The 13,828-nt window shown below is 45.9% G+C and overlaps 1 protein-coding gene across 4 annotated transcripts in view; it reads right to left on the bottom strand.

Moving 5' to 3' along the window:
• Positions 1–13,828, bottom strand: part of CLEC16A (C-type lectin domain containing 16A) — a 209,942-nt gene that overhangs the window by 179,940 nt on the left and 16,174 nt on the right. For all 4 annotated transcript variants that reach the window (XM_060031745.1, XM_060031747.1, XM_060031746.1 and 1 more), the window contains exons 3-5: positions 13,184–13,317; positions 4,469–4,617; positions 1,603–1,708 (exon numbers count right to left, since the gene is read on the bottom strand). In XM_060031745.1, the coding sequence (XP_059887728.1) occupies positions 1,603–1,708; positions 4,469–4,617; positions 13,184–13,317 (389 nt within the window). The remainder of the gene's footprint in view (positions 1–1,602; positions 1,709–4,468; positions 4,618–13,183; positions 13,318–13,828) is intronic.

Below are 13,828 nucleotides of genomic sequence, written 5' to 3'. Positions count from 1 at the left end.
CCCATGAGCCATGGCCGCTGAGCCTGCGCGTCCGGAGCCTGTGCTCCGCAGCGGGAGAGGCTACAACAGTGAGAGGCCCGCGTACCACAAAAAAAAAAGAAAAAAATAGTGCTTTAGGAAGCCTACTTATCAGCAGTGCATTTAGCTAGACTACAATGAAAACTACACCATTCTCAAGCAAGTTTCCTGTATTTGCATGTAAGGATAAGTTAAGAAAGCAGAAAACCAGAAGTTATTAACTTACATGACACTGGAATAAGGAACACGGGAATCGTCATTGAAGGAAAGGCAAAAAACAGACAACAGTTAACAGGGTTAGGAACTGGGAGGGTGAGACAGCTGCTCAGAGGGGCAGAGAGCTAGGGCAGGAGGCGTCTAGACAGAAAGACGCAGGTTAGAAGAGAACAGAGAGAGCAGAGAGCAGGAGGCGGCCAGACTGGGGGTCAGACCAGGTCGCAAACTCAGAAGCCCACAGGCTGGCCAACAATAACTTGGTGAGCGAAACCAGCCGGCCCAGTGGGTGAATGGGGCAGCACAGGCCTTGACCCCAAAGGGGGAAGCTGCTTCTCCGCGTCAGCTCACCACTGCCCTGCAGGACTGTGGGCCCAAACAGCCACATCTACATTTTCAAGTCAGAAATCCAGACTGTTACCCAACCTCTCCCAAGTTTTAAATACTGACAACTATATTTTTTTTTCAAAAAATATCTAAGCCAATGAAAACCTGTCTGAGAGCTGGATTTGGCCCTCAGGTCCTCAGTTTGCGACCCCCGGATGGGCCCCTCTGGGCTCTTCAAAGGCTCTCCAATTTAAGGCAACCCCAGAACCAGGCTGGAGTGAGTCCCCGAGGAGCTCCCGCCCCCTCCCAATTAGGAGTCATCTCAATTAATAACATCATAACTCATGAAGGTCAAAACATTGGTCCCTGAGAAAATGGGATCCCAGCTCTAGGGTGGTGACTACACGGGAAATAACCCCGGTGTTAGGCAGAGAGGCTGTAGCCTTGGAGAGCAATTCCAGGTCGGGGAAACTCGTGTCCAGCCAGCCTTTGTGCTAGTGCAGGCAGGGAGCCACGGAAGGGCTTTCTCCTGGAGGCAATGATTTGGGCATTAAGTACTTCTTGGGAGAAAGGAGGAATTTGTTGTTGGGCTTTGTAGCGGTTGAGAATGCAATACTGCCCCCTGCTGTTTGCGACAAGAAATGCTCTCATACATTATTTAAAGATAACATACCCCCTGGCTATACTGAAGTATATTTTACAGGCCAAAGGCAAGAATTTAACTCTCACATTTCAAAGACAGCTTTGCCTTACCTAATTATCACATGGCCGATCCGAGTCCCACATGTGCCTCTCTTAGGACATGCATGACTTCTGTGTATCAGTAACGAGTTGGGCTTTAAAATGCAGAAGGTGGTGGCACACAAATTTATGTAAGGGGGCAGCTAAATGTTCAGTGATGACAACCTTTCATGAGACAGGCAGCCCCAGCTACAATAAATGAGCTCTGTTACCACCAGGGAGTTGTTTGTATGGACTCAGGAGAGCAAGCACTAGCAGTCAAGTTAGAAACCCGATGAGGCATGAGCTCATAAGGAACCTTACCTTTGTAGACGTTTAAGGTTATGGTTCTTACAGCAATTCTAACCATACTTTCGGGGTGATTGAAAAATTTGATGGCTTCTGTGTACAGGGCGAAGTCATTAGTGTGCTAAAACACAAGAAGTACCGAAAATGAGTTACAGACCCATAAGACAGGCTGGCCCCTATCCCAGCTTTCTGAATCCTATCAGAGACTTCAGTAAAAGACCAAAAAAAAAAAAAAAAAGTACCCACGTGACCCTTAAGCCAGTGGTTCATTCCCAATGGGGAATGTGGGGAGGGTTGGGAAGGTGAGACCGTGGAAGAAACAGAAGCGGGTCCAGGAAATGCCAAGCCTGGGTTCATGATCTTTCCTACCACTTCTTAGCTGTGTGATGTAATATTTCTAAGCCTCCGATTCTTCATCTGTAAAATGAGGATAATAATTCCCACTTTATGGTTGCTGGGATTAAATGAAACTATTTCAGGTACAGTGATTACCCTGGCACCTGATACCTAATGAGCACTCGGTAGTAATGCTAGTTGTTATTATTAGATGCCGCTTCTACTAATAAAAGGCAAATGCAAAGTCTGACTACATTCAGAATCTATAATATATATTTCCCTATTTGGAAACACTAAAAGTGTAAACATTATCATGGAAAAGGAGGGTCTCGGGAATCTTCTGCCATTAAAAAGGGGTCAGCAGAACAGATCAAAACAGTTCAGAACCAAAGAACTCTACTGATGGAGCCCCAAGGAAAAGGCACACAGGATCCGGGCTACAGCACGCTGCGGCGCACTCTGCTGCCCTCTTCTGGCCAGTCTTCCACATAGCTCCGGATCAGACTGGAGGGCACCCCCAGGCAGTGAGGGGCGGGGAAGAGGGAACCCATGACCTTCAGCGAGGTGACACCTGTCTAATGAAGGCAACGGCACTTTGAGCACTAGAAGCAGATGTGCACGTAACAGGTGGTAGCTACTGCACTGGTCCACAGAAAAGGAAACTAAGTCCACCTCAAAAATCAGCCTCCTACCACTCCTCTGGTGATCAGCAGGATACTCTTCCAGAAGCATCACTCGGGCCCCAGAATCCCCACATTCTGCCCTCCCCACCAGGTGCACAGAAGCCCAGTTGCACCCGAGTGGGGGAACAATCTGGCTCCCTCTCTGGTCTGAACTTTGCAGGTGGGTTTTCTTCCACCCGGGAGAGCCTCTGGGAGAACGCGAACAGCACACCTCTGGTCTCTGGACACGTTTAGTGAGCACCAACTGTGTGCCAGGCACTGGGCCGCACAATGTCCATCTTCCAAAGTGCCCCACACTTTGTGACTGGCAGCTAGGACTTCTCCCCTCTGAGGCCAGCTCTCGCCACTACAAATCTAGACAAAGAAAGTCAAGGTGCAGGCTGCTGCTGCCACATCCCGTGGAGACAGCTAGATGAATTTTGCCCGAACTCAGAGGAAATGTTTGGGACTATGGTCTGACTTCAAATACAGGCTGTGCAGCATGTGTGACCACCGATCAGAAGACACCTGCCATGCAGACAGCACATGGCCTCCAAGATGGCCCAATGACCCTCTCCTCCTGAAGTCACAACTTGTGCGTCCTCTCACGCTAAGTCAGGGCTGGCCTGTGCGGCCTAAAGATACAGTGGAAGTGATGGCATGTGGTTTCCAAGGCCGAGTCCTGAAAGGCATTACAGTTTGCCTTGGTCTCTTAGGATCGTTTGTTCTACGGGAAGCCAGCTGCCGTGCTGTGAGGACACTCAAGCAGACCCTGGAGGAGCCTGTGTAACCAAGGCCTGCCGCCGATGGCCAGCACCAAATGGTCAGCCATGTGAGCAAGCCACCTTGGAAGCAGATCCCCCGACCCTAACCCAGTCTTCAGATGACTGCAGCCTCGGAGAGACTGAGCCAGAACTGCCCTGCCAGCCCACTCCCCAACGTCAGACACACTGTGAGAGAAATGTGACAGAACTCTGACCTGCAAGACAGGAAAGGAAGTCTGCTGGGAGGCTTCTGGGAAAGAAGTTTTTTGGAAAGTTAGAAGGGGGCACAAGAAGGGATGTGATCTCATCAGGCTTTTCGGCAGTGGCATGTAAGTATGTGATGTTTGGAGCTCCTGCAGCCATCCTGAGACCATGAGGGGTTGAGCCTCAAGACAGATGCCAACTGTATGGTCAGCAGAGTAGGAAGATGGAAAAGCTTGGGTCACTGATGAAGTGGTCGAGCCACAGGATGAGCCAGCCCCAAGACAGCCAGCATCTGTACCTTTTGGAATGTGAGATAAATTGACCTGATTGTTCAAGCTCCTCTTCATTGTGAGAACAGTTACTTATTTATTTAAATTGTTAGTGATTCTCTCAAGGAATACCAGGGATTTTAGCTTATAAGGAATGGCAATGGGTACAGTTTTAGGGAGCCAGGTATATACTAGTTGCTTTGAAGACATCAGCTTATTTAATTCAACCCCTGGAAAACCCTCCAAGGTAGAAACTAACATCCCCATTTCTCAGATGAGGAAACTGAGGTTCAGAGGACTGGGACTTCTCTAAGGTTACACAGCAGGGAAGTGGCAAAGCTGGGCCTGACTGGAGTTCCTGTTTTGCCAACAGAGGAACACGACCCCAAGTTAATTTCTGGGCACTTCTCCCTACCAAGAGTATCATGCTCTCAGGTAGTGCAAATTGCATTTTACATTAAAAACGGAAAAGGTAGCTTGTTAAATAAAAAAGAAATTTAAAGCATGCCAAGGTCAAACAGTGTTGCTATGAAAATGAGGAAACAGTGAATGCATAAGTGCTTTGTAAACAGAGGCCACCCAGACCAAAGGGGCTGCTCTGATTGGCTAGCTTTCCACCCAAATGTGCCCCTCTGCAATTACTTACCTCATTGTAAAAGAAATGGACCGTGTGGTTGTTGAGTTTTAACGAAAGCGTTTTCAGGAACGATATATAATATGCCATAATCTCCTCATCAGAAAAGTCAAACTTATGGACAATGATAGAATTTACATAGTTATTAGAGAGCAAATAATCTAGAGGGAGAAAAAAAAAACACAAAAGAAAACAGGTTAGTTAATTCATGCTGGAGGAAAGGCAAGCAGAGAAAGTCCAGGAACACGCAGATGACCATGAGAATGTATCAGTACTTGAACCAGTCAAGTTAATAGGGAGCAGCTTAACCTTTAACCAGCAAAGAAATCAGCCACCAGGTGTAGTCACTAGAAAGTTCAAGAGCAATGCCAGAGAAAAGTCGGGTCACCCTGCCTCCCACACCACAGAAAAGAACACTTGAGCATTTTCTTTCGTTGCTGGCAGAGTTCAACAAGAGAGCCAGGGGGTGGGGCAGACGAGCTGGTATTTGGGTATTTTCACAAACCACCCACGGATGAGGGTAAGCTGCACTGTATCTTATAAAAGCTGGCCCCATTTTGCCATCAAAAGTCACACTGTCACCCTCGAATGCCACAAAGGGCTCCGTGTGGTTTTTTCCTTCCCATAAGGCAACATGATTTCATAAAGGCCACTTGAGGCTGAACCTCCACTACCTGCCCAGCACCAGGCTGACTGCTTTACATTATCATTCACTGTCATGATGATGCTGCAGAGTGGGCCTTGTTTTCCTCATTTTGCAGATGAGTAAAAACTAAGGCTAATTACCTGCCCAAGGACACAGAGACAGTAAGTCAGAGATGGAATTCAAACTCAGGTCCGATGTCCTGTGTTAATACCATGCACTAATGGGGGCCAAGGATGAAAACTGGATGACGAGGCCCTGTGGGCACTGGAGCCACAGGAGAGCGGCTACCCCTGCTAAGCTCCCAGGGCCCAGCCCCTGCAGAAGTGCAGGCCCAGCGTGGTGAGAGCTTCCAACTGTGCAAAGGAAGCTGGAAAACACAGATCATAATGCTGTATCTTGGATGTTGAAATGTCAGCCGCTAGATCAACTCATTCTGAAAGCTGTGCTGGCCAGTGAAAATGGGTCTACAGACCCACTGCGACCCATGGGCCCACTGTCTGCAATCTTGGTCTTGGGCCCTGGCCAGACACGTTATCCTCTGAGTCCTTACCAGACACCCTGCGAAGCCAGTGCTGCCATGCCCACTGTCTGCCTTTCGGGCTGCCAGCCTGTGAGCTCTGCACCATCCCAGCTGCCTCCCCACTGACAGGGAAAGGCAGGACGCGACCCACACATGTACCACGGGCAGACGCGGTGAGGCAGGGGAGCAGGATGGGGCACAGCCTTGCTACTCAAAGTCTGGTCGTGGGACCGGCAGCACAGGAGCTTGTCAGACGTGCGGAGGCTTGGGCATCAGCCCTGGCCTCCCACTCAGATCTCTGGGAGGGCCCAGCACTCCGTGTGTTAAGAAGCCCTGCAGGGCTTCCTGTCATGCTCATATCTCAGAGGCACTGGGTTCAAAGGTAAACTTGGACCCACACTGCCTCTGTCACTTCCTAGCTGGGTGACCTTGGGCAAGACACTTACCTGCCCCAGCTTCCCTGTCTGAAAACAGGAACAAGAGGACCTTCCTCGTGGGGCAGGGCATTGTGAGGATTAAAGGAGATAATGCACAAAAAGCACTGAGGGCCGGAGGAGCACAGAGGGAGCACCCAATCACATGAGCTGCCGCCCCTCATCTTCTCACTAAAGCTTGGAGATTCCTAACCTCCACCACCAGTCCTCCGGTTACCATGACTGTTGTCCTTGGGGGGAACAGAAATAAACCGTTAAGTTTTATTTGGTGCCAAAGAGGTACCTAACTTAGGCCAATCACAGTATACTGAAAAGGCTAGAATCACCAAACACAACACTAAGAGCCATCCAGGAGCACGGGTCATGAGATGGGCCACAGCGTGGGCTGGGTGCTCCTCAGAACACAGTCTCAGAGCAGGCTTTGCAGGTAGGACGTCATGTCTGTAGTTTTCAAAATCTCCTAATTATAACAATTCCTGAGGTCAATCTTGGGGCCCACGTTAAGAGAGGAGGCAGTAGATCTGAAGTGGGGTCCTAAGAATTTTAATATGTTTAAAAATGAGGTTACACACACTATACAAAATCTATGGGATGCAGCAAAAGCAGTCCTAAGAAGGAAGCTCATAGCGATACAGCCCTTCCTCAAAAAAACAAGAAAAATCTTTAAAAAAAAAAAAAAACAAACAAAACCAACGTAACCTACCACCTAAAAGAACAAGAAGAAAAAACAAAACCTAAAGTCAGCAGAAGGAAGGAAATAATAAAGATCAGAGAGGAAATAAATAAAAGATAAAGAAAACAATAGGAAAAAAATATCTATAAAACCAAGAGCTAGTTTTTTGAAAGGATAAACAAAATCAACAAACCTCTGACTAGGCTCACCAAGAAGAAAAGAGAACCCAAATAAGAAAATAAGAAATGAAAGAAGAGAAATAACAACCGATACTGCAGAAAAACAAAAAAAATAAGAGAATACTGTGAAGAGTTATATGCCAACAAAATGGACAACCTAGAAGAAATGGACAAGTTTCTAGAAACATACAGCCCACCAAAACTGAATCAAGAAGAAATAGATAGGGCTTCCCTGGTGGCACAGTGGTTGAGAGTCCGCCTGCCGAAGCAGGGGACACGGGTTCGTGCCCCGGTCCGGGAAGATCCCATATGCCGTGGAGCGGCTGGGCCTGTGAGCCATGGCCGCTGAGCCTGCGCGTCCAGAGTCTGTGCTCTGCAACGGGAGAGGCCACAACAGTGAGAGGCCCGCGCACCGCAAAAAAAAAAGAAGAAATAGATAATTTGAACAGACCGATCACTAGAAGTGAAATAAAATCTGTAATTAAAAAAACAACCAAACAAACAAAAAAGACTCCCTGCAAACAAAGGTCCAGGACCAGATGGCTTCACTGGGGAATTCTACCAAACATAAAAAGAAGAACTTACAGTGATCCTCCTCAAACTCTTCCAAAAGACTGTAGAGAAGGGAACATTCCCAAAGTCATTCTATGATGCCACCATGACCCTGATACCAAAATCAGACAAAGACACTAACAAAAAAGAAAATTACAGGCAAGTGTCTTTGATGAATATAGATGCAAAAATCCTCAACAAACTGAATCCAACAACATATAAAAAAGATCATACACCATGATCAAGTTGGATTCATCCCAGGGTCACAAGGATGATTCAACACATGCAAATCAATCACTGTGATATACCACATCAACAAAAGAAAAGACAAAAGCCACGTAATCATCGTAATCATCGCAGATGATAGATGATTAGATGTGGGAAAAGCGTTTGATAAAATTCAACATCCATTCATGATAAAAACTCTCACCAAAGTGGGTACAGAGGGAACATATCTCAACATAATTAAAGCCACTTATGACAAACCCACAGCCAACATGATACTCAATGGTGAAAAGCTGAAAGCCTTCCCACTAAATTCTAGAACAAGACAAGGATGCCCACTCTCACCACTTCTATTCAACATAGTATTGGAAGTCTTAGCCACAACAATCAGAAAAGAAAAAGAAATAAAAGGCATCCAAATTGGAAAGGAAGAGGTAAAATTGTCATTATATGCAGATGACATGATACTCTCTAAAGAAAACCGTCAAGACTCCATACAAAAACTATTAGAACTGATAAATGAACTCAGCAAGGTAGCAGGATACAAGATTAACATACAGAACTCTGTTGCATGTCTTTACACTAAAATGAAATATAAGAAGGAGAAAGTTAAAAAAAAAAAAAGACAATCCCTTTTAAAATCATGTCAAAAAAATAATAATAAAATACCTAGGAATAAACCTGACCAAGGAGATGAAAGACTTATACGCTGAGAACTATAAAACATTGAGAGAAGAAACTGAAGATGCTTTAAAGAAATGGAAAGATATCCCATGCTCTTGGACTGAAGAATTAGTATTGTTGAAATGGCCATACTACCCAAAGCAATCTATAGATTTAATGTGATCCCTATCAAATTACCCATGACATCTTTCACAGAACTAAAACAAATAATCCTGAAATTTATATGGAACCACAAAAGACCCAGAATTGCCAAAGTAATCCTGAGGGAAAAGAACAAAGCTGGAGGCATAACCTTCCCAGACTTCAGACAATACTACAAAGCTACAGTAATCAAAACAGTGTGGTATTGGCATAAAAACAGACATATGGATCAATGGAACAGAACAGAGATCCCAGAAATAAACTCACACACCTACAGTCAATTAACCTTCAACAACGGAGGCAAGAAATACAATGGAGAAAAGACAGTCTCTTCAGCAAGTGGTGTTGAGAAAGCTGGACAGCCGCATGTAAATCAGTGAAGTTAGAACATATCCTCTCACCATATACAAAAATAAACTCAAAATGGCTTAAACACTTAAATATAAGACATGACACCATAAAACTCCTAGAAGAAATCATAGGCAAAACATTCTCTGACATAAATCATACCAGTGTTTTCTTAGGTCAGTCTCCCAAAGCAACAGAAATAAAAGCAAAAACAAACAAATGGGACCTAACCAAACTCATAAGCTTTTGCACAGCAGAAGAAACCATAAACAAAACGAAAAGACAACCTATGGAATGGGAGAAAATATTTGCAAACAGTGTGACCAACAAGGGCTTAACTTCCAAAATATACAAACAGCTCACACAGCTCAATATCAAAAAAACAAACAACCAAATCAAAAATTGGGCAGAAGACATACAGATGGCCAACAGCCACATGAAAAGATGTTCAATGTTGCTAATTAGAGAAATGCAAATCAAAACTACAACGAGGTATCACCTCACTCCAGTCAGAATGTCAATCATCAAAAAGTCTACAAATAACAAACCCTGGAGAAGGTGTGGAGAAAAGGGAACCCTCCTACACTGTTGGTGGGAATGTATATTGGTGCAGCCACTATGGAGGACAGTATGGAGGTTCTTTAACAAACTAAAAATAGAACTAGCATATGACCCAGCAATTCCACTCCTGTGCAGCATATACCTGGAAAAGATGAAAACTCTAATTCAAAAAGACACATGCACCCCAATGTTCACAGCAGCACTATTTACAAAAGCCAAGACATGGAAGCAATCTAAGTGTCCATCAACAGATGAATGGATAAAGATGATGTGATAGATACATACATACACACACACACACACACACACACACACACACACACACACACACACACACAGGAATATTACTCAGCCATAAAAAAGAATGAAATACTGCCATTTGTAGCAACAAGGATGGACCTAGAAATTTTCATACTAAGTGAATTAAGTCACACAGAGAAAGACAAATATCCTATAATATCACTTATATGTGGAATCTAAAAAAATGATACAAATGAACTTATTTACAAAATAGAAACAGACTCACAGACATAGAAAACAAACTTATGGTTACCAAAGGGGAAAGGGGGGTGGGGGAGGGATAAATTAGGAGCTTGAGATTAACAGATACACGTGACTATATATAAAATAAATAACAAAGACCTACTGTATACCACAAGGAACTATATTTAATATCTTGTAAAAAAAATGAAGTTACATATATCACAAATCTAAAGCTTGATATATGTGAAAATGTACATATATATGAATCTTAAGTACTCATACCTGTGTGTGTGTGTATATACACATATATATATGTATATACACACACACGCACACATCTCACAAACCTTAGGTGTCCAGCTTGATGAATTTTTGCAAATAAATACACCACCCAGATCAGGCAGTGCATTTCCAGCTCCCCGAAAGGTCCCTCACACCCCTACCCCGTCAATACTCTCTTCCCAAAGCCAGCCCCTAGCCTAACTTCCAGCACCACAGACTCGCTTTGCCTGATCTTGAACTTCATATACATGGACTCATACAGGAAGCTCCCTCTGGTGTCTGGCCTCTTTCACTCATCACCACATCTCAGTTATCCATGTTGCTGCATGTGTGCTAGCAGTGCATTCCTTTTTCTTCCTTCCTCCTATATAGTATCCTGTTCCTTGAACAGTCCACAATCTACCCACCCAGAATCCACACCTGTAACAACCAGCCAGGTGATGCTGATGCCTCGAGCACTTCTTTTCATGCTGTCTTGCCAGCTGTGGTTGGCTGGGGATGAATGGGCTTGCCGGAGAAGGAATGTTAGCCCCACTGTGACTGGCTAGTGGCTGCCGGGCCACCAGGGGCACAGACGCCTATGCTGGCAGCTTGAGATGTGCAAGCTCGGGCTTCTCGGCTGCAGTCTTGAAGTGGAAGAACCACACGCTCCCATCCTTCCCCAGCAGGGACTTTACCAGGGCCTCCACGACATGACTCTGTGGTTGGTGAGGCCACCATGGGGGTGGCGGAGATGCCTCTATTAATCGACTGGGATTTTTCTACTACCCCCTTACTGTGTGGCCAGCTTTCTGTGGTCTCTTTTTATAATAAACCCAGGAGTCTATAAGTAATCTCAGGCTCTCAGGCCTTCTGTCACGTAGGTCACCAAACCCAACAGGCAACAGGTGCACTCGTGAAATGGCTGCTTGTAATAATGAAAACCCGGAAACCACCTAAACGCCCATGGTCACGTTAAATAAGTTATGGCCCAGCAAGTCGCAGCTCTTAAACCAAACAAGGTAGGGATGCATGAACGGACAATATGAAAAATCTAAGATACGCTAGTAAGTTGGGAAAAATAAAACAAACAGCAAAATGGTATGTGTCCACTGAACTTTTAGGGTGAGATTCTATAGAACTTTTGCTTTCTACAGTTTTTTAATGTTTGATTTTTGTTGTTGTTGTTGTTTTATAATGAGGACATTTTCTCTCTATAATTAGAAAATAAAAAAAAAAGCAAAACTCACCCATCCTTCTCACCCCCATACATCCAAGTTCTGTAAACTGTGAGTAATTTCTGCTGCTTTGGCAGGCCTTATGAAAGCACTCCCCTGTATGGCCAGCAGCATCTGCCTGGGTTTTCTTATAGCACAGCACCCTTTTTAGTCCTAGTATAAGAAAGGCCACATGATCCAGAAAGCCCAGAATTTTCAACCCCCTCTTCAATCCAGTAGCCCTGGGGTTAGCTGGGTTATCAGAAAACAGTCATTTGGGGGAATGCTGGATTTCATGATAAAACCAACTCTAACTGGACACTTCCACCTGCCAGACCCGATCCTACACTCTGCACACCCACTGTCACACTCAATCCTCAAACCACTCTAATCACCAGGTACTAGCATTATCTCTCCTTCACAGATGCAGAAACTGCAGCTTGGACAGTTCACTCCCCAGAATACACCTGGGGTGTTTGCGGCAGAACCAGGGCTCAGAACTGCTTGGGTCTGAGTCCATGGCCCGTACCAGCGAGCTGGGTCTTCCCCTCTCGGAGTTTTCAGAAACCACATGCAACTGATATCCAGGGTAACAAAAGCTGTTGGGAAACCACTCAGGGAGAGTGAGTCAACTCACATTTGGCAACTCACAGACGTGGGGAAGCGCGTAAGGAGAGTCTCCTGGGACAGCAGCACCATCTAGTGGCCATCACTCTGCAGCTCTTTCCTATCCCTCCCTCCTCCCTCCTCAGGAGGAATGCCACCATCTCTACCTCTCTCCACCCATCAAAAACTTTTTAAAACCTGTCTTGGGGACCTAGGGCCTGCCTGTGGCATAGACATTCCATCACTTGTCTTCTCTTCCCTGCTTCCTGCAGGCAGGGCCTGGGGCTTGGTGCAGTCATCTTGGAAAATAAAACTCGTGATCAAGCCCGGATGATTAGGAGCTAAACCAGGGTTTCTAACCCTCGGCACTGTTGACATTTTGGGCTAACTAATCCTTTATTGTTGGGGGCTGTCCTGTGTGTTGTCCCTGGTCTCTACCCACTAGATGCCAGTAGCACCCGCCCCCCAGGAATGTCTCCAGACACTGACAAATGTCCACTGGGAGCACAGTCACCCCCAGCTGAGGACCACTGAGCTAGCTCACCTGGGCTGAAACCCATTCTCAATTCCTGCCTTGCTAGAGCTGTCACCTGGGGCCAGTGACTCAAACTCTCTAGGTGTTAAATGAGGGCACTGACAGCACCTGCCTCGCAGGTTGGTTGTTTCAGACAAGATCGAGGGCCGGGAAGAGGCTCTGAGTCACACCCTTGTCAGTCGGGCAGTGGGACTGAAGCAGGCAGGTCAGGGGCCAAAGCCACACCCTTCGGTGACTGTATTTGGAGATGCAGCCTTTCAGGAGGTAATTAAGGTTAAATGAGGTCATAGGGTGGGGCCCTGATCCGAGAAGACTGGTGTCCTTCTAAGAAAAGGAAGAGAAACCAGAACTCTCCCTCTCTCCATGTGCACAGAGGAAAGAACACATGAGGACACAAAGAGAATGTGGCCATTTGCAAACCAGGAAGAGAGGCCTCACCAGAAACCCTGATGGCACCATGATCTTGGACTTCCAGCCTACAGAACTACGAGAAAATAAATTTCTGTCGTCTAAGCTGCCCAGCTGGGTAGTTTGCTATGGCAGCCCAAGCACACCAAGACACACAGTAAGCACAGACATTCAAACAGCAACATGAATGCCACGGCAAACGACACGCAGCTGACACTCAGAGGTGCAGAGGCAAGTGTCAGGACTGTCCTTACAAAGTGAGGTCTCGTGACTGATATTCTCGAAGAGGATGTTCAAGGTCTGCAGCAGCTGAACGCACACGTAGCGGCCTGACTTCTGCCGCAGGATGTTCAAGAAGAAGACGAACATGTTCTTCTCCAGGAAGAAGCTGGGGAGAGAATGGGAAAGTGTCAGTGGTCTGCTTCTACACGTGGGAATGCATGTCGTCCTCTGGTTGCACGCCCAGCACACGTGTGTGCACCCGAACAAAGGCATCCGCAGAGCAGCCAGATCACACCACCCGTGTGGCCTCGGCTTCTGCGATACCCAGCTCCCACGATGCTGTCCTCCATCAAGAAAAACGCGACCTTTCAGACTCTCTTCCCGGAACGTGAGAACAGTGCTGATTCTGGGAAGCAGTGATTTCTGACAGAGTGGGAAAGATCTTTCCCGACTAAATGATTACACAGTGACCTACCTACACTTATAAACCCAACAAGCAGCATTTTCCATCCAATATTTTATAAGCTCAGTTTTCCTCACTAAAGCCTCTTTCCTTTGCTTTCATAGCTTTGAGTGCTCACCAACAACCTGGGAACCAGAGTAATTCCCTACAAAGGGGTAAGATCATGCTGAATATTAAGAGTTTGGGTTTCTCAATTCACAAGTTTGTCATTTCC

Source organism: Delphinus delphis, chromosome 15 (assembly GCF_949987515.2).
Source record: "Delphinus delphis chromosome 15, mDelDel1.2, whole genome shotgun sequence".
Lineage (NCBI taxonomy): Eukaryota > Metazoa > Chordata > Mammalia > Artiodactyla > Delphinidae > Delphinus > Delphinus delphis.
Note: the sequence above shows the minus strand (reverse complement) of the source record. Positions and strands in the feature narration are given on the sequence as shown.